This window comes from Oncorhynchus mykiss, chromosome 16 (assembly GCF_057628025.1).
Source record: "Oncorhynchus mykiss isolate SJ-2025 chromosome 16, ASM5762802v1, whole genome shotgun sequence".
In the NCBI taxonomy this organism is placed as follows: Eukaryota; Metazoa; Chordata; class Actinopteri; order Salmoniformes; family Salmonidae; genus Oncorhynchus; species Oncorhynchus mykiss.
In genome coordinates, this window is record NC_143037.1 from 7,324,897 (window position 1) to 7,349,881 (window position 24,985).

General features: G+C 45.0%; 1 protein-coding gene across 1 annotated transcript in view; it reads right to left on the bottom strand.

Moving 5' to 3' along the window:
- LOC100313950 (ATP-binding cassette, sub-family C (CFTR/MRP), member 3) overlaps positions 1-24,528 on the bottom strand; it is a 61,476-nt gene extending 36,948 nt beyond the window's left edge. Inside the window, exons 1-5 of the mRNA XM_036946073.2 lie at positions 24,261-24,528; positions 9,380-9,556; positions 6,213-6,338; positions 3,733-3,864; positions 68-193 (exon numbers count right to left, since the gene is read on the bottom strand). Coding sequence (XP_036801968.2) covers positions 68-193; positions 3,733-3,864; positions 6,213-6,338; positions 9,380-9,556; positions 24,261-24,296 — 597 coding nt within the window. The 5' untranslated portion in view covers positions 24,297-24,528. The remainder of the gene's footprint in view (positions 1-67; positions 194-3,732; positions 3,865-6,212; positions 6,339-9,379; positions 9,557-24,260) is intronic.
- Between the last annotated feature and the right edge of the window lie 457 nt (positions 24,529-24,985).

Genomic DNA, 24,985 nt, shown 5'->3' on the forward strand with positions numbered 1-24,985 from the left:
TTTGGTGCCCACGAGGAAAGTAAAACAAACGTGTGTGTGTGTGTGTGTGTGTGTGTGTGAGACTCACGGGGTCTGTGTCGACATTGGAGAAAAGGGGGGGTTTCTCACTGAAGCAACAGAGGATCAGCTGTGATACAACCAGACTGAAGTAGATATAGAAGGTGATGAAACGCAGCTTGTCTGGAATCTCACTCTGAAACACAAGACAGGAGAAATACTTGATGGACCCGTTGGAGGACATGGTGTCATGAGAGCCATTTCTTAAAAGGAGTTTGACGGACACTAAAGCTGGCCCCTGATTTGTCTGTTCCAGACAAGTTTTGGAGATCTGAGACACAAAACAAAGTTTATTTGTGACGTGCGCCGAATACAACAGGTGTAGTAGACCTTACAGTGAAATACTTACTTACAGGCTCTAACCAATAGTGCAAAAAAGGAATGTGTGTGTGTGTGTGTGTAGGTAAGTAAATAAATAAAACAGTAAAAATACATTTGAAAATAACAGTAGCGAGGCTATATACAGACAGACACCTAATCAGGCTTATTGAGGTAGTATGTACATGTAGTGCCTTGCGAAAGTATTTGGCCCCCTTGAACTTTGCGACCTTTTGCCACATTTCAGGCTTCAAACATAAAGATATAAAACTGTATTTTTTTTTGTGAAGAATCAACAACAAGTGGGACACAATCATGAAGTGGAACGACATTTATTGGATATTTCAAACTTTTTAACAAATCAAAAACTGAAAAATTGGGCGTGCAAAATTATTCAGCCCCCTTAAGTTAATACTTTGTAGCGCCACCTTTTGCTGCGATTACAGCTGTAAGTCGCTTGGGGTATGTCTCTATCAGTTTTGCACATCGAGAGACTGACATTTTTTCCCATTCCTCCTTGCAAAACAGCTCGAGCTCAGTGAGGTTGGATGGAGAGCATTTGTGAACAGCAGTTTTCAGTTCTTTCCACAGATTCTCGATTGGATTCAGGTCTGGACTTTGACTTGGCCATTCTAACACCTGGATATGTTTATTTTTGAACCATTCCATTGTAGATTTTGCTTTATGTTTTAGATCATTGTCTTGTTGGAAGACAAATCTCCGTCCCAGTCTCAGGTCTTTTGCAGACTCCATCAGCTTTTCTTCCAGAATGGTCCTGTATTTGGCTCCATCCATCTTCCCATCAATTTTAACCATCTTCCCTGTCCCTGCTGAAGAAAAGCAGGCCCAAACCATGATGCTGCCACCACCATGTTTGACAGTGGGGATGGTGTGTTCAGGGTGATGAGCTGTGTTGCTTTTACGCCAAACATAACGTTTTGCATTGTTGCCAAAAAGTTCAATTTTGGTTTCATCTGACCAGAGCACCTTCTTCCACATGTTTGGTGTGTCTCCCAGGTGGCTTGTGGCAAACTTTAAACAACACTTTTTATGGATATCTTTAAGAAATGGCTTTCTTCTTGCCACTCTTCCATAAAGGACAGATTTGTGCAATATACGACTGATTGATTGTTGTCCTATGGACAGAGTCTCCCACCTCAGCTGTAGATCTCTGCAGTTCATCCAGAGTGATCATGGGCCTCTTGGCTGCATCGCTGATCAGTCTTCTCCTTGTATGAGCTGAAAGTTTAGAGGGACGGCCAGGTCTTGGTAGATTTGCAGTGGTCTGATACTCCTTCCATTTCAATATTATCGCTTGCACAGTGCTCCTTGGGATGTTTAAAGCTTGGGAAATCTTTTTGTATCCAAATCCGGCTTTAAACTTCTTCACAACAGTATCTCGGACCTGCCTGGTGTGTTCCTTGTTCTTCATGATGCTCTCTGCGCTTTTAACGGACCTCTGAGACTATCACAATGCAGGTGCATTTATACTGAGACTTGATTACACACAGGTGGATTGTATTTATCAACATTAGTCATTTAGGTCAACATTGGATCATTCAGAGATCCTCACTGAACTTCTGGAGAGAGTTTGCTGCACTGAAAGTAAAGGGGCTGAATAATTTTGCACGCCCAATTTTTCAGTTTTTGATTTGTTAAAAAAGTTTGAAATATCCAATAAATGTCGTTCCACTTCATGATTGTGTCCCACTTGTTGTTGATTCTTCACAAAAAAATACAGTTTTATATCTTTATGTTTGAAGCCTGAAATGTGGCAAAAGGTCGCAAAGTTCAAGGGGGCCGAATACTTTCGCAAGGCACTGTAGGTATGGATAAAGTGACTATGCATATATGATGAGCAGAGAGTAGCAGTAGCGTAAAAGAGGGGTTGGCGGGTGGGTGGTGGGACACAATGCAGATAGCCCTGTTAGCCAATGTGCGGTAGCACTGGTTTGGTCGGGCCAATTGAGGTAGTATGTACATGAATGACTAAGTGACTATGCAAATATGATAAACAGAGAGTAGTAGCAGTGTAAAAGAGGGGTGGGGGGGGCACACAATGCAAATAATCCTGGTAACCATTTGGTTACTTGTTCAGGAGTTTTATGGCTTGGGGGTAAAAACTGTTGAGAAGCCTTTTTGTCCTAGACTTGGCGCTCCGGTACCACTTGCCATGCGGTAGTAGAGAGAACAGTCTGCGACTGGGGTGGCTGGACGCTATGCGGGGTCGTCACCGACGCTCGTCGTTTAACGTGAGCGGGTCAGAGACGCAACCGATCCAGTCTTTGAGCAGTCCCAGACATCCCAGACATCCCGATATTTTCAAACCCGTTTCATTTTACCGGCAAATCCCTTGTGGTGTGAGATGTGCAACGACAAGTTTTGACAACGGTGATGAGTAATAGCCAATGAGAGATCTGAAGTTCACAAGCTATGTTATTCAATTCAGAACACTGGACAACAGACCGACTATTTCTCTCCCTCGCACTTCCTCCTCCTCCCCCTTGCTCTCGCCACACAGCCTCATCCCTGCCTAACCCCCAAAACAACATCCCTGCCTAACCCCTTAAAACAACGTCCTTGCCTAACCCCCAAAACAACGTCCCTGCCTAACCCCCAAAACAACGTCCCTGCCTAACCCCCAAAACAACGTCCCTGCCTAACCCCCAAAACAACGTCCCTGCCTAACCCCCAAAACAACGTCCCTGCCTAACCCCCAAAACAACGTCCCTGCCTAACCCCCAAAACAACGTCCCAGCCTAACCCCCAAAACAACGTCCCTGCCTAACCCCCAAAACAACATCCCTGCCTAACCCCCAAAACAACGTCCCTGCCTAACCCCCAAAACAACGTCCCTGCCTAACCCCCAAAACAACGTCCCAGCCTAACCCCGAAAAAAACAGCCCTGCTTAAACCCCCAAAACAACGTCCCTGCTTAAACCCCCAAAACAACGTCCCTGCTTAAACCCCCAAAACAAAGTCTCTGCCTAACCCCCAAAACAAAGTCTCTGCGTAAACCCCCAAAACAACGTCCCTGCGTAAACCCCCAAAACAACGTCCCTGCGTAAACCCCCAAAACAACGTCCCTACGTAAACCCCCAAAACAACGTCCCTGCGTAACCCCCCAAAACAACGTCCCTGCGTAACCCCCCAAAACAACATCCTTGCCTAACCCCCCAAAACAACGTCCATGCCTAAACAACCGTAAGTTCTTTAGCTAGGAAAGGAGGGAGGACAGGGAGAGAATGATGGATGGGGGGAGGGGGGACACACCTTTTGAGAGAGGCAAGGGATGAAGGAGAGAGCTGGAGGCAGATAGAGACATCAGAAAGTAAAAAGGGGGAACCTTGATCTCACCTTGGCCTGTAGGATCTTGGAGCGGAAAGGCACGATGGCACACAGCACCGACAGGAACCAGAATATAAAGAGAATCCCTGAAGACTGGACCCCTCTCAACCTCTCAAACTGGATCAGAAACGTAGCTAGCAACTGAGGCAGAGAGGAGATGGGGGGGTTGAGTTAACACGATTTAGATAAACACAAAAGGGCATGTAAGGATCATCTCAGCGCTCTCTCCTTCGCTCACTTAAGCATAGGGTGAGAGAGAGAGAGAGAAACCATTGTGAACCAACACAGCAACTGCTCTACAATGATGCCTGAGAATAACATCAAGTTCAATAGCCTTACTTTCTACAGCGTAGCATTACTGTTAAGGCTACTGGAATACAATGACAAGCTAATCATCTACCAACATAATGACACATATATGATGGATTGACTCTATGACAAGTTACGAAAAACATGCATCCACCTCCCGCATCCACCTCCCGCATCCACCTCCCGCATCCACCTCCCGCCCTCTCAGAATTAACTCAGAAAGAATGTTTACGGCCACAAATAACAATAACTGTAAGTGAGCCTGTGTTTATAAACTCCTGCATTGCTTTTGTAGCAGTCGGTACCATGCAGGGCTACGGGCCAGAAGGTTGAGGGTTCGCCGACCACCACAGACGAGCTCCCTCTCTCTGTCCGCTTCATTACAGTATGATCAGAGCCGTCTGCAGACAATGATCAGCTAGGAGGAAATCGGACGTTCAGCATTTTGATTCTATATTTATAATTATATCAAATATACTATACGCACCAAATGTAACACCAACAAGTTTCTTTGGGGACTACCCTCCCAAATACCACAACACAACCAATAAGCAAAGCTTCCCGACTTTGTGCACTTCGATATCATGGTTTTGAAGCGTTAGGTTTTAGGTGCGCGAGGAATAGCAGCTCGTATTGGAGCTTCTTGAGCCTCGTGTCTCACTGTTCTTTCATCTCAGCTGCCTATCAGCTATTCCTATTTGTGTGGATTCATATTGAAACATGTGCTTGCTAGTTAGCCTATAGCAGATCTGGACAAACTATCCACCTACCACTATGAATGGTGGATAGAGGACAGGATAGAACAGACTGGTAGACTATATTGGCCTGTGGTATAGTAAAAGCTAGATTGGTAGAGGAGTCCATAAGGGAAGTACCAAACCACCTTGATATAGAGGAGGTGCATGCAAGCAGATTACGAAATGTGGCTAGGATGGAAGAAATGATATAGTAAACTACCCTCCCCCTGTGCCCAATAGAAACACACTACCCTCCCCCTGTGCCCAATAGAAACACACTACCCTCCCCCTGTGCCCAATAGAAACACACTATCCCTCCCCCTGTGCCCAATAGAAACACACTATCCTTCCCCTGTGCCCAATAGAAACACACTATCCTTCCCCTGTGCCCAATAGAAACACACTATCCTTCCCCTGTGCCCAATAGAAACACACTACCCTCCCCCTGTGACCAATAGAAACACACTATCCTCCCCCTGTGCCCAATAGAAACACACTACCCTCCCCCTGTGCCCAATAGAAACACACTACCCTCCCCCTGTGCCCAATAGAAACACACTACCCTCCCCCTGTGCCCAATAGAAACACACTACCCTCCCCCTGTGACCAATAGAAACACACTACCCTCCCCCTGTGCCCAATAGAAACACACTACCCTCCCCCTGTGACCAATAGAAACACACTACCCTCCCCCTGTGACCAATAGAAACACACTACCCTCCCCCTGTGACCAATAGAAACACACTACCCTCCCCCTGTGACCAATAGAAACACACTACCCTCCCCCTGTGCCCAATAGAAACACACTACCCTCCCCCTGTGACCAATAGAAACACACTACCCTCCCCCTGTGACCAATAGAAACACACTACCCTCCCCCTGTGACCAATAGAAACACACTACCCTCCCCCTGTGACCAATAGAAACACACTACCCTCCCCCTGTGACCAATAGAAACACACTACCCTCCCCCTGTGCCCAATAGAAACACACTACCCTCCCCCTGTGACCAATAGAAACACACTACCCTCCCCCTGTGACCAATAGAAACACACTACCCTCCCCCTGTGACCAATAGAAACACACTACCCTCCCCCTGTGACCAATAGAAACACACTACCCTCCCCCTGTGACCAATAGAAACACACTACCCTCCCCCTGTGACCAATAGAAACACACTACCCTCCCTCTGTGCCCAATAGAAACACACTACCCTCCCCCTGTGACCAATAGAAACATACTACCCTTCCGTGACCAATAAAAATGTAAAAAACACAAAAAATATACATTTGACAACCCTCCCCTATTTTGGACCACCCCAGTAAATGTTGAACTGTCCCTAAGCAACAAGACCCCAAAAATAAGGTATTTTTTTCCAGGAAGTGAGTTGAATGCTGTACTGTCTGTTTACAACGCCACGTCCTGCTGGTTGTGTACGCGTACCATGGTAATGCCGACCACCAGCGGGGTAAGGAAGTAGATGGGCGGCCGTGTGTCCCCCTGATGCAGCTCATGGAAGGTGCCGAAGAGATCTGCCCAACACACGATCCACAACAGCAACGCAAATACCTAGAGGAGGAGAGGGAGATAGAGAGAAAGACAGAGACCCAAAACTGAGCAGGAGTCATTTATTCAAAACACATCTAAAGTGTCTGAACAAGCTTGTAAGTATGTCTTCTCTTTTTCCCAGTACTGGTCATTAGCCTGTCTGATAAACATTTCCACTATTGCCTTATCGTGGATTAACCAACTAATATAATATGGGCACGACACAGGAAATTAATCTCCAAACAGGATTGCATCGAGAAAGACAGAGAGAGAGAGAAGGAGAGATGGAGACAGAGAGAGAGAGAAGGAGAGATGGAGACAGAGAGAGAGAGGAGAGATGGAGACAGAGAGAGAAGGAGAGATGGAGACAGAGAGAGAAGGAGAGATGGAGACAGAGAGAGAAGGAGACAGAGAGAGAAGGAGAGATGGAGACAGAGAGAGAAGGAGAGATGGAGACAGAGAGAGAAGGAGAGATGGAGACGGAGAGAGCGAGAGCGAGAGAGAGCGAGAGAGCGAGAGAGAGCGAGAGAGCGAGAGAGCGAGAGAGCGAGAGAGCGAGAGAGCGAGAGAGCGAGAGAGCGAGAGAGCGAGAGAGCGAGAGAGCGAGAGAGCGAGATGAGACAGAGAGAGAAGGAGAGATGGAGAGATGGAAACAGAAAGACAGAGAGAGAAGGAGAGATGGAGACAGAAAGACAGAAAGAGAAGGAGAGCTGGAGACAGAGAGACCGAGGCAAACAGAGAGACAACCATGTATGTTTGGTCTGTTTCCCAGTACTGGTCATTAGCCTGTCTGATAAACATTTCCACTATTCCCTTATCGTGCATCAACTAAAGCCTCTTAAGGATTGGAACCTTTTTTTAGCCTAAAATGACTTACCCAAATCTAACTGCCTGTAGCTCAGGACCTAAAATGACATACCCAAATCTAACTGCCTGTAGCTCAGGACCTGAAGCAAGGATATGCATATTCTTGATACCATTTGAAAGGAAACACTTTGAAGTTTGTGGAAATGTGAAATTAATGTAGGAGAATATAACATTAGATCTGGTAAAAGATCATCTATGAAATGCAAGAGAAAAGCCATAATGTATGATTCCAGGTTAGACGCTATTTATATTTTTGCCAGTATATGTGCAAAGTTTGACTGATTCAATGAACCATTGCATTTCTGTTCAAAATGTTAAATCAAGTCTGCCCAAATGTGCCTAATTGGTTTATTAATACATTCATACAAGTTCATAACTGTGCACTCTCCTCAAACAAAAGCATTGTATTATTTCACTGTAATAGATACTGTAAATTGGACAGTGCAGTTAGATTAACAAGAATTTAAGCTTTCTGCACATATCAGATATGTCTATGTCCTGGGGAAAAAAGAGAAAGAGAGATGGAGAGAGCAAGATGGAGACAGCAGCCCAGTGTGTGGTGTGTGAGAGAGACAGAGAGAGAGACAGAGAGATGGAGACAGCAGCCCAGTGTGTGGTGAGAAAGTGACAGAAAGACGGAGACAGCAGCCCAGTGTGTGGTGAGAGAGAGAGACAGAGAGAGAGACAGAGAGATGGAGACAGCAGCCCAGTGTGTGGTGAGAGAGAGAGACAGAGAGAGAGACAGAGAGATGGAGACAGCAGCCCAGTGTGTGGTGTGAGAGAGAGACAGACAGACGGAGACAGCAGCCCAGTGTGTGGTGAGAGAGAGAGACAGACAGATGGAGACAGCAGCCCAGTGTGTGGTGTGAGAGAGAGACAGACAGATGGAGACAGCAGCCCAGTGTGTGGTGAGAGAGAGACAGAAAGACGGAGACAGCAGCCCAGTGTGTGGTGAGAGAGAGAGACAGAGAGAGAGACAGAGAGATGGAGACAGCAGCCCAGTGTGTGGTGTGAGAGAGAGACAGACAGATGGAGACAGCAGCCCAGTGTGTGGTGTGAGAGAGAGACAGACAGACGGAGACAGCAGCCCAGTGTGTGGTGTGAGAGAGAGACAGACAGATGGAGACAGCAGCCCAGTGTGTGGTGTGAGAGAGAGACAGACAGACGGAGACAGCAGCCCAGTGTGTGGTGAGAGAGAGAGACAGACAGATGGAGACAGCAGCCCAGTGTGTGGTGTGAGAGAGAGACAGACAGATGGAGACAGCAGCCCAGTGTGTGGTGTGAGAGAGAGACAGACAGACGGAGACAGCAGCCCAGTGTGTGGTGTGAGAGAGAGACAGACAGATGGAGACAGCAGCCCAGTGTGTGGTGTGAGAGAGAGACAGACAGATGGAGACAGCAGCCCAGTGTGTGGTGAGAGAGAGAGACAGACAGACGGAGACAGCAGCCCAGTGTGTGGTGTGAGAGAGAGAGACAGACAGATGGATGGAGACAGCAGCCCAGTGTGTGGTGTGAGAGAGAGACAGACAGACGGAGACAGCAGCCCAGTGTGTGGTGTGAGAGAGACAGACAGACAGATGGATGGAGACAGCAGCCCAGTGTGTGGTGTGAGAGAGAGACAGACAGATGGATGGAGACAGCAGCCCAGTGTGTGGTGTGAGAGAGAGAGACAGACAGATGGATGGAGACAGCAGCCCAGTGTGTGGTGTGAGAGAGAGACAGACAGATGGATGGAGACAGCAGCCCAGTGTGTGGTGTGAGAGAGAGACAGACAGATGGAGACAGCAGCCCAGTGTGTGGTGTGAGAGAGAGAGACAGACAGATGGATGGAGACAGCAGCCCAGTGTGTGGTGTGAGAGAGAGAGACAGACAGACGGAGACAGCAGCCCAGTGTGTGGTGAGAGAGAGAGACAGACAGATGGATGGAGACAGCAGCCCAGTGTGTGGTGTGAGAGAGAGACAGACAGACGGAGACAGCAGCCCAGTGTGTGGTGTGAGAGAGAGAGACAGACAGATGGATGGAGACAGCAGCCCAGTGTGTGGTGTGAGAGAGAGACAGACAGATGGAGACAGCAGCCCAGTGTGTGGTGAGAGAGAGAGACAGACAGATGGAGACAGCAGCCCAGTGTGTGGTGTGAGAGAGAGACAGACAGACAGATGGAGACAGCAGCCCAGTGTGTGGTGTGGTCCCTCACCGTTTTGACTCTGTTGAGGACGGACATCATGATGTAACCCATGTTGTTCCTCTGGACGTAGAAGATGTAGGGGGGGCAAGCCAGCCACAGGTACACACAAGGCAGCCATGACAGCACTGACAGCTGGAAACACTCCGGAAGGTCTGGGCTGTCTGTGTGGAGCGTCTGATTGGCTACCTGGAATCAAATAAGATGGCGACCAATGGGATGAGACCAATACCTTGTAAATGGCAAATCATCAAACAAATATCCAGTGGGGCCAATCTGAATGACCCTATAGTCAGAACCTATGAGGACAATATGGCCGGAAGTAGAGCACTGTACGAGCCTATGGAATAGGGTGTCATGAAGAACTTAACCAGGTCTTGTTTGACCTCCCAGATCACCAGTATTGTATATTAATCAGTAGTCAATCCACTTTTCTCCTGTCTTGACCCCTGACCCCAGGTCATGTTTAACTGTGTGGAATGTTGCATGACATCAGCTGGCTAAAGAGCCGAGAGGAGGGACACACGCACGCAGACGTAAAAATCCTCTCTCTCATTGCAACTTCCATAGTTGCTACTTTACTCATTACGTAGATAGAGATAGTCCTGTAGACTTCCAAGGTTTCTACTTTACTCATTACGTAGATATAGTCCTGTAGACTTCCATGGAGGGGAAAGCACAGCTTTGGGTGTTGGGTTGCATCATGGACACTAAGAACCAAGTAGAGCAACTCAAGGAAACATTGGGAAGCTTCTGAGATACTTAAACAAAACAGCATTACTCTCAAACTCAGCATATTTAATCCCATACTGCTTAAATAATATGTTCAAATCGTTCTTGAAATGGATCCAAGCTGAAATTAAAATACAGAAAGCTGGGTTTTTCACACGCAACAGTTTCCTGTGTTTATCAAGAATGGTCAACCATCCAAAGGACATCCAGCCAACTTGACACAAAATGTGGGAAGCATCGGGAGTCAACATAGGCCAGCATCCCTGTGGAACGCTTTCGACACCTTGTAGAGTCCATGACAAATTGAGGCTGTTCTGAATTTGGGGATATATTTTCCCACAATTGTCCCAGAGTCTATTTGGAATAGGCTGTTTATTTCTCTACAAGCTGACCAATAGGTAAACCTTTCTTCTATGGGGGACAGTAGATTGACAGGCTAGTGATTTTGATGTTCGTTACTTGTCTTGTTATCTGAGGAAAAGTTCATGTGGACAGTCCTTCAAACATCTTCAAAGTGCTCATCAGAATTAGGTAAGAATTAGCGCACATCGTTGCATCCTAGACTTGCATGTTCTGTTATTATGAATTACCATCATCTAAAAGGGGATTTCTGTCATTCTGAGGGGTGGACGCCCTAATCAGGTCCGGTAAATGTAAAATGTCTGGCGCCACAACAGAAAGCATGATCCACCATCACGTCATCATCTACTCATCTTGTGGTTTGTAGTATCAGACAGTGTTAACAAATGCCGCTTTTAAAATGAAATCTAAGCAAAAGAGTGAAGCGTATACAAATCACTATTTCACAGTCCACTTTAAAAGACCTCTATGAAAAAGGCAGGATCTCTGCACTTCAAGCTATGTAACAAATGTGAATATTTCTGTATTCATAAGCTATGGTCATAGTTAGCCATCTTAATATAGAACGGAGTTAAGTGAATTAAAACAGAGTCAGTGAGACTGGACAACAAGGCTGGGACTCATAACGGACACAAATAAAATCAAATTATATTTCTGTCAGGGTTTATGTCCTTTTAATCAAATTTGGGCAAAATAAATTAAATATATTATAGGTTGGTGTACTTACAGTATGCAAATAAGGTTACTTGCCAGTCAATGTCAAACTGACATTAGCAGTTATAACTCCTAATGAGGACTGCTATGTCAGTGCTATGAAGGCATTTTTATTAATCGTTTTATTAAACTAGGCAGGTCAGTTAAGAACAAATTCTTATCTACAATGACGGCGTACCGGGGAACAGTGGGTTAACTGCCTTGTCCAGGGGGCAGAACGACAGACTTTTACCTTGTCAGCTCGGGGATTCGATCCAGCAACCTTTCGGGTTACTAGTCCAACACTCTAACCACTAGGCTACCTGCCGCATTATAGCACACCTAAACAGAACTAAAGTGCTCGCGGTTTAGTGAGGCCTGAAAAACAATCCCAAAAACCTGTGTGAGTATGGAAGCTTTGTGTTACCATCAATAGATAACAGGAAGCCGATATAAACAGTAGAGTAAAGCATAGTGTATCAAACTCCATATCTGCAGTGTTTCAGGACCAGCCAGTGGTGAATGTGTTTGAGATCCACACATAAAACGGTCGACCGAATCGTTTCTAGTCAACTCTCCTCCTTCCGGGCTTTTTCATCTTTGAACTCTTTGAACACTCTATAGTATTAACAGGACAACCTGCAAAACATTTTGTCTTCCAAATCACCCACGTGGGTATAACCAATGAGGAGATGGCACGTGGGTACCTGCTTCTATAAACCAATGAGGAGATGGCACGTGGGTACCTGCTTCTATAAACCAATGAGGAGATGGCACGTGGGTACCTGCTTCTATAAACCAATGAGGAGATGGCACGTGGGTATAACCAATGAGGAGAAGGCACGTGGGTGCCTGCTTCTATAAACCAATGAGGAGATGGGAGAGGCAGGACATGCAGCGCGATTTTAGCCCTTGGCAACGCAGACAGTGTGGGTGCAATAATTGAATAAGATGGATTTCTAAATGTATTTTGCAACGCTCGCGCACGCGACCGGTCTGGTCAGCATGTTACTGAACATGTGACTTAGTGCGAGCAAAGTGGCGCTGTAATGGACAGAACACGTCAAGCCGTTCAGGGATAATCCTGCCTTCTTCCTCCTCAGTACTGTTACAAATATTAGTACTATGGTTGGGGATGATATTCCTTTCCAGTTTCTATCAGATCCAGAGGCCCGAACCGCCTGTGAAAAAGGAGCACAAATTACGCAAAAATAACAAAAAATAAAGAAGGTTAGCATGGATGGAAACCTAAAAACACAGATTTTAAACATCCAAGTCAATTCAGATATCCTACTGTTTTGTTATTGTTCACAGTAACTGTATGCGCCGGTTTAGTGCATGTTGTCATAACCAATCATTCATTCACTCCATTTACCCAAGTGTGGTCTTATTGAATAAGTCAATGGAGGTGTTATAGCACAGGTAGGGATGACAATGTTCACTGTCTCCCATTTGGCAAGAAAAAGAGGAACACTGATCTAGACTAACCAATTGTACAAATACATTGCTCTTTAGTCCATGAAGGGAAGGTGCCAAGTGCAGGCCATTGGAAGAATGGTCTGCAGACTAGATCATCTTGTCCCTTACAATCTTTGGTACTGTCCCATGTGGGACATTTACAGTATTTACTGGCATGCAAACAAAAGCTGGACAAGCAACGAACAAGAGAATAGAATTAGATTTCATTTTACTGTGGACAATACCATGCTGTAGAGTAGCCCTTATATTGAGGGCGTTTAATTAAGCTGGACCAGGGTGCACCGGGCTGTGGCCCGTCACGTGAACAGGCAAAAGCGGTGAGGGAGGAGCGCCCTGCTGAAAATCAAACCGAAATCTGCATCGCCAGGTCGTATTGTCAACAAGACAGCATGGTTCATCGTTCAGAAACACACATGTATTGGACTTGTAGTTACTGACTCTGAATAACACCAAAAGAAAGATGCCCAGGGTTCCTGCTCATCTGCGTGAACATGCCTTAGGCATGCTGCAAGGAGGCCGTGTAACAACACCTGCACAGGATCGGTACATCCGAACATCACACCTGCGGGACAGGCACAGGATGGCAACAACAACTGCCTGAATTACACCAGGAACGCTCAATCCCTCCATCAGTGCTCAGCCTGCTGGACTGAGAGCTTGTAGGCCTGTTGTAAGGCAGGTCCTCACCAGACATCACCGGCAACAAATGTCGCCTATGGGCACAAACCCACTATCGCTGGACCAGACAGGACTGGCAAAAAGTGCTCTTCACTGACGAGTCGCGGTTTTGTCTCACCAGGGATTTGCGTTTATCGTCGAAGGAATGAGCGTTACACCGAGGCCTGTACTCTGGAGCGGGATCGATTTGGAGGTGGAGGGTGCCACTCGTTCTGTACGGGACTTTCTGCAAGACAGGAATGTCAGTATTCTGCCATGGCCAGCGAAGAGCCAAGATCTCAAGCCCACTTAGCTGGGACCTGTTGGATCAGAGGTCGAGGGCTAGGGCCATTCCCCCCAGAAATGTCCGGGAACTTGCAGGTGCCTTGGTGGAAGAGTGGGGTAACATCTCACAGCAAGAACTGGAAAATCTGGTGCAGTCCATGAGGAGGAGATGCACTGCAGTACTTATGCAGCTGGTGGCCACACCAGATAGTGACTGTTACTTTTGATTTTGACCCCCCCTTTGTTCAGGGACACGTTATTCCATTTCTGTTAATCACATGTTTGTGGAACTTGTTCAGTTTATGTCTCAGTTGTTAATTCTTGTTATGTTCATACAAATATTTACACATGTTAAGTTTGCTGAAAGGGCGTGAAAGGGTGTTTCTTTTTTTGCTAAGTTTATAATAGTCAATTAGCCATATTAGCTAACTAGTAGTAGTCCCCTCCGCTGAGCTTTATAGTCCTCTCCCGCAAACTCCTCGCGCACACTGGCTGTTCTTCATCTTCCTGTGGAGTTTCATACTGGTTGTTGTTGCCAGGACAGCCCCAAAACACACCACATCGATACCGTATGCCTCATTGAGCGATACAGCTACGACCGAAGGTGACTGTTGCCAGCAAGCACAGCCAACCTCTTCTGCCTTACATTACCATAACAGCACGTTACCAATTGATAATTAATTTAGTTTTTGTCATAACTCAGGCTAATCACAACAAGGAAATTGAATGGCAAACATGAGAAATGTCATTTAAGTTAAATGTGTCATTATTATACTGGATAATATCATGGAAATGAAATATTAAACCCACTTTTCTATTTATTTTTCAAAATGGGCAGACATTATCCATATTCAATCATGAAAATGATAATGCAATATATTTTTTGGGCATTTCAATTTGAATTTTGTCACAAAAAAAAAATGCATATCTAATTTCAAACGTGATATTGATTTGTCATTTGACCATTTGCATTTCGGGCAGCTAAATGCTTCCATAATTTACAGCAGGAAGTGAAAAACCAAAAGACAAGGCACACCCCATCCATGTACCATGCATTGCATCTCACAGACTAATCCACCACTTCTACTCATAGACAGACAGTGGAGTCTATTTGGCCATTTCTGTCATGTTTGAGTATACACATGCCAGGTGTTCTTGTAATGGTCTTCAGTATAGCATGGAAAATATGCAAGACCACAGCTGGACAGTAAAATGTATAAATATTTGGAAATACTCTAAGCAAGTCATCATTTATTTGTAGATATTCAAGGTTACTTTGTTAAGATGCCATTTTAAATCCAAATAAATTTAAATCACAGGCACCATCCCATTCCTTCCTTATTTAACCAGTATAAACCAGTTGACATCAATGGATGCGACACTATAGCCATCCTTTATAGTTACACATAGAATGAATGACATTTACCTTCGGCCCATCTGCTTAATAGCCAGGGTTTAGGGGCAGGCCAGGGTTTAGGAGCAGGCCAGGGTTTAGGAGCAGGCCAGGGTTTAGGAGCAGGCCAGGGTTTAAGAGCAGGCCAGGCCAGGGTTTAAGAGCAGGCCAGGCCAGGGTTTAAGAGCAGGCCAGGTCAGGGTTTAAGAGCAGGCCAGGCCAGGCCAGGGTTTAAGAGCAGGCCAGGCCAGGGTTTAAGAGCAGGCCAGGCCAGGGTTTAAGAGCAGGCCAGGCCAGGCCAGGGTTTAAGAGCAGGCCAGGCCAGGGTTTAAGAGCAGGCCAGGCCAGGCCAGGGTTTAAGAGCAGGCCAGGCCAGGCCAGGCCAGGGTTTAAGAGCAGGCCAGGGTTTAAGAGCAGGCCAGGCCAGGCCAGGGTTTAAGAGCAGGCCAGGCCAGGTTTTAAGAGCAGGCCAGGCCAGGTTTTAAGAGCAGGCCAGGCCAGGGTTTAAGAGCAGGCCAGGGTTTAAGAGCAGCCTAGGCCAGGGTTTAAGAGCAGGCTAGGACTGAATCATATTAGTGTGACAGGACAAAAGCAATGTACACAGCATGGTTGTGTAAATCGAAGGGACTGAACTGAATGAAGTGACTGAATAAGCCCATTTCTGTATAACCAAGTTGCTAGCTTGCCATTGCACAGTGGTCTGTTGCGTCAGAACAGGCGCCTCCCCAGTGTGGTAATTATTTAGCTGTATCAACAGTTCAAATAACTATCACACTAGTGAACAGCCACACAGTGAGAGGTAGGTTGGATGGTAGGTTGGATGGTAGGTTGGATGGTAGGTTGGATGGTAGGTTGCGGTGTGTGAGTGGTAGGTTGCGGTGTGTGAGTAGTAGGTTGGATGGTAGGTTGCGGTGTGTGAGTGGTAGGTTGCGGTGTGTGAGTGGTAGGTTGGATGGTAGGTTGGATGGTAGGTTGGATGGTAGGTTGGATGGTAGGTTGGATGGTAGGTTGCGGTGTGTGAGTGGTAGGTTGCGGTGTGTGAGTGGTAGGTTGGATGGTAGGTTGCGGTGTGTGAGTGGTAGGTTGCGGTGTGTGAGTGGTAGGTTGGATGGTAGGTTGCGGTGTGTGAGTGGTAGGTTGCGGTGTGTGAGTGGTAGGTTGGATGGTAGGTTGCGGTGTGTGAGTGGTAGGTTGCGGTGTGTGAGTGGTAGGTTGGATGGTAGGTTGCGGTGTGTGAGTGGTAGGTTGCGGTGTGTGAGTGGTAGGTTGGATGGTAGGTTGCGGTGTGTGAGTGGTAGGTTGCGGTGTGTGAGTGGTAGGTTGGATGGTAGGTTGCGGTGTGTGAGTGGTAGGTTGCGGTGTGTGAGTGGTAGGTTGGATGGTACGTTGCGGTGTGTGAGTGGTAGGTTGCGGTGTGTGAGTGGTAGGTTGCGGTGTGTGAGTGGTAGGTTGCGGTGTGTGAGTGGTATCTTGGATGGTAGGTTGCGGTGTGTGAGTGGTAGGTTGCGGTGTGTGAGTGGTAGGTTGCGGTGTGTGAGTGGTAGGTTGCGGTGTGTGAGTGGTAGGTTGGATGGTACGTTGCGGTGTGTGAGTGGTAGGTTGCGGTGTGTGAGTGGTAGGTTGCGGTGTGTGAGTGGTAGGTTGCGGTGTGTGAGTGGTAGGTTGCGGTGTGTGAGTGGTAGGTTGCGGTGTGTGAGTGGTAGGTTGCGGTGTGTGAGTGGTAGGTTGCTGTCGTTCTGCCCCTGAGAAAGGTTGTTAACCCACTGTACCCCGGGCGCCGATGACGTGGATGTCGATTAAGGCAGTCCCCCGAACCTCTCTGATTCAGTTGGGTTAAATGCGGAAGACACATTTCAGTTCATTGCATTTAGTTGTACAACTGACTAGGTATCCCCCTCCCCCTTCTCTTTGTGTGAGGTACCGAACACTTATGGGCACAAAACAGTCCCCAGGTCCAGAACAGAGGCTGGGAAACACACAGTATTAAACAGAGCCATGACTACATGGAACTCTCTGGTAACCCAGGTAACTCAAGCAAGCAAAAACACAGATAAAAGAACACCTTACGACACAACGTGGACTGTGAAGAGACAGGCATGTTTATATATTTGGTATTGTAATTTTGTATTGTATTATTTAGTGTTATGTATATTATCTTATTTGTAGTGTTTTGTCAAGGCAGTCGCTAATTGGGATCCCTAATAAAATACTAAATACTTTGCTGATAGTAAAGTACATCTTAGCTATGATTGTGATAAGAGCGTCTGCTAAATATAAGTCAGCATCTACCATATATCTTTTCATCTTAAAAATGGGCCTTCTACACAAAACAGGCCTGTTGTGCTGTGTTAACCTGGTGCTAGCAGCCATCTCTCTGGTAACGTCTTTAGTCTTCCCTGTAATATCCAGAAGAACAAATATCATATCACTAGTGGAGTTAGCAGCTCTGTTGGTCCAAAGGGGATACCGAGTCAGTTGTACAACTGAATGCCTTCAACCAACATTTCATTTCTTTATTTCACCTTTATTTAACCAGGTAGGCTAGTTGAGAACACCTTTATTTAACCAGGTAGGCTAGTTGAGAACACCTTTATTTAACCAGGTAGGCTAGTTGAGAACACCTTTATTTAACCAGGTAGGCAAGTTGAGAACACCTTTATTTAACCAGGTAGGCCAGTTGAGAACACCTTTATTTAACCAGGTAGGCCAGTTGAGAACACCTTTATTTAACCAGGTAGGCTAGTTCAGAACACCTTTATTTAACCAGGTAGGCGAATAATTACATCGGCGCCCGGGTAACAGTGGGTTAACTGCCTTTCTTATGGGCAGAACAGATTTTTTTTTTTTACCTTGTCCGCTCTGGGATTCGATCTAGCAACCTTTCGTTTCCTGGCCCAACGCTCTAACCACTAGGCTACCCTTCGTTTGATGCCAGTGACAAGACTGATTAGAGAATGAACGTAAATGTTTCACCGGTCGTTATTATTATTATTTATCACTGTGACCAAATCTGGACTCAAACTCTGTTGACTTTGTGGTTTAGTAATTAACGTTAATAGTTATTTTGACATCAACACATCAATGTCAACAGTCGTAGCTTTGCAGCTTCTCCCATCCCCCCCTATAGTGAAAGTATGTTACACACCCTCTGGTTATGGTGGAAAAAGGAAGTGTGAGCATGTTTGATAAGTTTGCATTGTAAAGGTACTGTACGCAAATAAATCCTTGGCTGACACAAGTAAGCCCCAGTACTGCAAGTCTACTGCTATTTAGCAAAATATTTTATGTGACAACTTGAAAAAGAGAGATAATGAATTTAAAGTTTGTTGCAAGACTATTCCAAAGAATGGCGGCTGGGTACAGAAAAAGGTTTATTTTCCCAGAACTCTCTTAATTTTGGGTCTGGGTGCCAAGAGTGCTCAATAGCTGCAGTCAGTGTTTACGGTGAGTGTGAAAATTTCCCCATGGCGAATAAAATAATGAGTCATCAACAGTTGAAGTGGGAAGTTTACATGCACCTTAGCCAAATACATTTAAACTCAGTTTTTCCACAATTCTTGACATTTAATCCTTGTAAAAATTCCATGTCTTAGGTCAATTAGGATCACCAATTTATTTTAAGAATGTGAAATGTCGGAATAATAGTAGATAGAATGATTTATTTCAGCTTTTCTTTCTTTCATCACATTCCCAGTGGGTCATAAGTTTACATACACAGAATTAGTATTTAGTAGCATTGCATTTAAAGTGTTTAACTTGGGTCAAACATTTCAGGTAGCCTTCCACAAGCTTCCCACAATAAGTTGGGTGAATTTTGGCCCATTCCTCCAGACAGAGCTGGTGTAACTGAGTCAGGTCTGTAGGCCTTTTTGCTCACACACACATTTTTAGTTCTGCCAACAAATGTTATATAGGATTGAGGTCAGGGCTTTGTAATGATCACTCCAATACATTGACTTTGTTGTCCTTAACCTCTTAAGCCATTTTGCCACAACTTTGGAAGTATGTTTGGGGTCATTGTCCATTTGGAAGACCCATTTGCCACCAACCTTTAACTTCCTGACTGATGTCTTGAGATGTTGCTTCCATATATCCACATCATTTTCTCCCTCATGATGCCATCTATTTTGTGAAGTGCACCAGTCCCTCCTGCAGCAAAGCACCCCCACAACATGATGCTGCCACCCCCTGCTTCACGGTTGGGATGGTGTTCTTTGGCTTGCAAGCCTCCCCCTTTTTCCTCCAAACATAACGATGGTCATTATGGCCAAACAATTCTATTTTTTGTGTCATCAGACCAGAGGACGTTTCTCCAAAAAGTACGATCTTTGTCCCCATGTGCAGTTGCAAACCGCAGCCTGGCTTTTTTATGGCGGTTTTGGAGCAGTGGCTTCTTCCTTGCCGAGTGGCCTTTCAGGTTACGTCAATATAGGACTCGTTTTACTGTGGAAATAGATACTTTTGTTCCTGTTTCCTCCAGCGTCTTCATAAGGTCCTTTGCTGTTGTTCTGGGATTGATTTGCACTTTTCGCACCAAAGTACGTTCATCTCTAGGAGACAGAACGTGTCTCCTTCCTGAGTGGTATGATGGCTATGTGGTCCCATGGTGTTTATACTTACGTACTATTGTTTGTACAGATGAAAGTGGTACATTCAGGCGTTTGGAAATTGCTCCCAAGCATGAACCAGACTTGTTGAGGTCTACAAAAAAATTTCTGAGGTCTTGGCTGATTTCTTTTGATTTTCCCATGATGTCAAGCAAAGAGGCACTGAGTTTGAAGGTAGGCCTTGAAATACATCCACAGGTACACCTCCAATTGACTCAAATTATGTAACTTCTAAAGCCATGACATCATTTTCTGGAATTTTCCAAGTGGTTTGAAAGGGCACAGTCAACTTAGTGTATGAAACTTCTGACCCACTGGAATTGTGATTTAAATAATCTGTCTATAAACAATTGTTGGAAAAATTAATTGTGTAATGCACAAAGTAGATGCCCTAACCTACTTGCCAAAACTATAGTTTGTTAACAAGACATTTGTGGAGTGGTTTAAAAACAAGTGTATGTAAACTTCTGACTTCAATTGTATATTCTATAACTTCACAGTGCTGAAAATGTTATTCATGGTGGCATTAGAAGCAAGCATTCATAGATTATTTGTAAGCCCTACCAGATAGTTAGCAATACACTGTAAAACACTGATCATGTGGCATTCACATATTGTTTTCCAGTGTTAAGAACCAAAGATCATTAAATCATGTCTTCAAAGCTAATTTTTCCATTTTAAGTAGATAACTCGAGTGAATGTTGTACTCTGGTTTCTTACATGTTCTATTTACCTGAAGTCTTTTATCTGAAAAAGCAATACTCAACAATACTTCTTATAAAAATGGATTTGGGAGGGAGTTATTCACGACAATCGTTTGGTAATGCCTGTCAACAGTGACATTTGAATTATCAATACTCATCCGCTGTCCCACAGCACAGCCAGGCAATTCCTAACCTTCATCTCCCTTGAAAAAAGAAAAGAGAATAAGAGTCTAGACGTTATTTCCCCATGCTTCTAGCTGATCGTGGGGGGGGGGGGGGGGGGGGGGGGTGTGTGTCTTAACCTTGCTTCCTGTCTCTATGAGCTGTGCAACAATGGAGTTTTTGTGATCTCCAATGTGCCATAGAATATTCATGTGTCCAGACTGACAACTTCTCTGAGCCAGATTCATTCATCAGTCTAATTATTGTGGATATATCCAAAGAAAAGAAGTGTACACACACACACACACACACCACACACACCACACACACCACACACACCACACACACACACACATTTTGAATTCAGGCTGTAACACAACTAAATGTGGAATAAGTCAATGGCCTCATGATATATTGCTTAATTAAGGAATCAAAGAAACGTGAATCATCTCTGAAAGCTCACAAAGTCATCTGAGGTAACGATAAGTCAATACGGTATCAAAGTGAGGGGAGCCAGAGTCATGATGACTGGAATACATTTTGTCAAGTCAGCATGTCAGCAATTCCCTACTTAACGTTAAAACAACACTACTGGAGTCAAACGGATACTGAGAGATTCTGGCAATTAAGACCTTTTTCCTATTTACCCCGAGTCAGATGAACTCGTGGAATGTTTATGTCTCTGTGTGCAGTTTGAAGGAAGTTGCAGCTATTGCTAAATAGCGTTAGCGCAATGGCTAGAAGTCTACCGGAACAGCCAACATAACAGTTCCTATAGAATTCTAGTCTTTTCTTTAACCCTAGTTTCCAAAATCTCGCACTATCCCTTTAAAGTGACCGTGGGGGATATCCACGAGTCAAACAGCACTGGGCCGCTTACAGACACTGAAAAACCTCTATATAACTAGATGTTGGACACAATAGTTTTCCCCTAAAATACACAACAATTGGAAGTGAATGAAACTGAAACTGTAATTGAATGTCCTTAACACACATGGATGTAACACCATTCAGTCTGGTGTCACCATTTCTTTCTTTCGACTAAAATAACTCGGTCACTTCTCAGTTAAGACGTGCTAAACCACATTTCCTGAAGACTAATGAACGTCACACAAAGTCCAGCCCAGCTCCATTCAACTGCAGAATACAAAGAAAGTTGAATCATGTCTTCAGCTCGCTTTTCTACTTTAAAAAAACTCACCCCACTGGATGTTGTACAAAAATGGTTCACTCGTATCACAAAATAGTCAGCTTTACCGCAAATATCAACAGTACACCTGTTGCAGCAGAGGCAATTCCCGGTGAAGAACTGAAGGTGTTGAGTTACATGCTGTCCACCTGTGTCGAAGACATTACTATTCAAAAGACACAGAACTAAGAACAGATATAGCCCTGGGTTCACCCCAGACTTGACTGCTCTTGACCAGCACAAAAACATCCTGTGGCATTCTTTATTAGCATCAAATAGTCCCCGTGATATGCAACTTTTCAGGGAAGTCAGGAACCAATATACTCAGTCAGTCAGGAAAGCAAAAGACTCGATTTTTCAAACAGAAATTTGCATCCTGTAGCTTCGAACTCCAAAATGTTTTGGGACACTGTAAAGTCCATGGAGAATAAGAGCACCTCCTCCCAGCTGCCCACTGCACTGAGGAAACACTGTCACCACCGATAAATCTACGATAATTGATCATTTCGATAAGCATTTTTCTACGGCTGGCCATGCTTTCCTCTGGCTAACCCTACACCGGCCATCATCTCTGCACCGCCTGCAGAAACGTGCCCAAGCCCCCCCCCCCCTCGCTTCTCCTTCACCCAAATAGCTGGTGATCAAAGAGCTGCAACATCTGCGCCGCCGTCTTCATCGACCTGGCCAAGGCTTTCGACTCGGTCAATCACCGCATCCTCATCGGCAGACTCAACAGCCGTGGTTTCTCAAATGACTGCCACGCCTGGTTCACCAACTACTTCTCTGATAGAGTTCAGTGTGTCAAATCGGAGGGCTTGTTGTCCGGAAACCTCTGGCAGTCTCTATGGGGGTGTCACAGGGTTCAATTCTCGGGCCGATACTTTTCTCTGTATATATCAATGATGTCGCTCTTGCTGCTGGTGATTCTCTGATCCACCTCTACGCAGACGACACCATTCTGTAAACATCTGACCCTTCTTTGGACACGGTGTTAACTAACCTCCAGACGAGCTTCAATGCCATACAACTCTCCTTCCGTGGCCTCCAACTGCTTTTAAATGCTAGTAAAACTAAGTGTTCTTCAACTGATTGCTGCCCGCAACCTCCCGCCAGACTAGCGTCACTACTCTGGACAGTTCTGACTTAGAATATGTGGACAACTACAAATACCTAGGTGTCTGGTTAGACTGTAAACTCTCCTTCCAGACTCACATTAAGCATCTCCAATCCAAAACTAAATCTAGAATTGGCTTCCTATTTCGCAACAAAGCATCCTTCACTCATGCTGCCAAACATACCCTCTTAAAACTGACTATCCTACCGCTCCTTGACCGATTTCAAGTTTTCATAATCAGTAATTGGCATTTTTTGACGCCGATTACATTGCACTCCACGGGGAGACTGCGTGGCAGGCTGATTACCTGTTATGCGAGTGCAGCAAGGAGCCAAGGTAAGTTGCTGGCTAGCATTAAACTTATAAAAACAATCAATCTTAACATAATCACTAGTTAACTACATTGGCCAGGTCGCAGTTGCAAATGAGAACTTGTTCTCAACTAGCCTACCTGGTTAAATAAAGGTAAAATAAATAAATACAGTCCCTGGTTCGAATCCAGGCTGTATCACATCTGTGATTGGGAGTCCCATAGGGCGGCAGACAATTGGCCCAGGGTCGTCCGGGTTTGGCCTGGGTAGGCCGTCATTGTAAATAAGCATTTGCCTAGTTAAATAAAATGTAAAAAAGTGAAATTATGCATGGTTAAAATTTGGCCATAGACATATTTTAAACTAATTTAACATTTGTTCTGAAATGAGTTGGCAACAGTTTACGCAAGCATCCAGGACCGAATACATTTCCTTGTTGGTTTATTACACTTTAACTGCGCTCGGTGTCTTGTTTAAATACCCAACACCAAGCTTTCAAAAGATGTATAACTAAACCAAGATAAACCACACCTTGTCGTTTCCAACGCAAACAAATGAGTCAGTGGGCAGAACAAGCAATGATGTGGGCCGAGCCAAGCACGTCCTAGCGATATCCTATTGGCGCGTTCTAGTATACAGCCGCATATTTCCGTTACGGAACGCCTACTCTGAAGTGCGCCTGTGCAATAACTCAATTTGCCTTTGCACTCCTAAACAGCGCGATTTTTTATTTTTTACTTTGGAAAAGAGTAAAGTCTACCAAACTTAGTCCACTCTGTTCATAACTAATTGTCGTTTTTGGAACGGAGTACTGTAGTGAGATCAAATGTTTAATTGAAGAGAATGTGCAGAATGTTGGACAAAATCTCTCTCGTTCCATCTTCTCCCACTGCCCGCCAGTGGGCTTCCGCTACCATATTTGGTAGTGAGAGGAAACGCCAACCGTATGCTTCACATTTATACACCCAGTGACATATCTGGCTCATTGTTATATCTTTAGGGTTATGGATTGTACTGTAACTGCACACCTCCAAAACCAAGACCATGAAACATTGCTAAATTAGTCAACTATACACAACAGTTTCTGCGGCTTACACATAGAAAACATTGAAGCCAAGATAACGTCCTTGTTTCAGATCCTTGTGATATTCACGAGGTGATCACAACCGTGAACTCAACTGCCTGCCATCCGACAAGCCTTACTTACCCAGAACGGGAGCTCTGGTCCGCATAAGCGCTCCATGTCCAAGGGGCACAACGGACGAATTACCCTTTCCCGGGGTTAACAGGTCGGCTCCGTCACTTTCAACTTATTTTGTTCTCGCACATACAGAGACACGTTAGCGGAGCACGTTGAGTTAATTTGGAATAGTAGTTGGCTCTGCTTCTGAACAACCCTCCTCTCTCTCCTCATTTCACTCTAGAGTGCTGTTAGAGGTGAACAGTCACACCAATGATGTACCAACATTCATGACAACGATAGTGGAATCAGCAGTTTACCTTCAAAATAAAAGTACTTAATTGAAACTGATGCACACCGATAAAAAATTGTGGAATCATGCCACAAATGTTCTAGATGACGCTAAACAACGTTTGAATGTTGTTATACAATTTCACCAAAGGACAATTATTAGTTAAATTTACCCAAAACAAATCAGTTGAAATCGCATTGTGGATGTATTTAAATTCAGAATTGCATTTGGGGCATTACTTTTATGCTCTGTACAGCCTATGGATGTGTCACCCATGAAATGGGGTATCAGCCTACTCAGTGACATCCACAGAATACAACTTTTTAGAGTTTACACATCTATTAGCGTCTTAGCACTTCTTAAAATGTTCACACTTGAGTAAAAGTAAAGCTATTTTAATAGAAAATGACTCAAGTAAAAGTGAAAGTCACCCAGTAAAATACTAATTGTGTAACAGTCT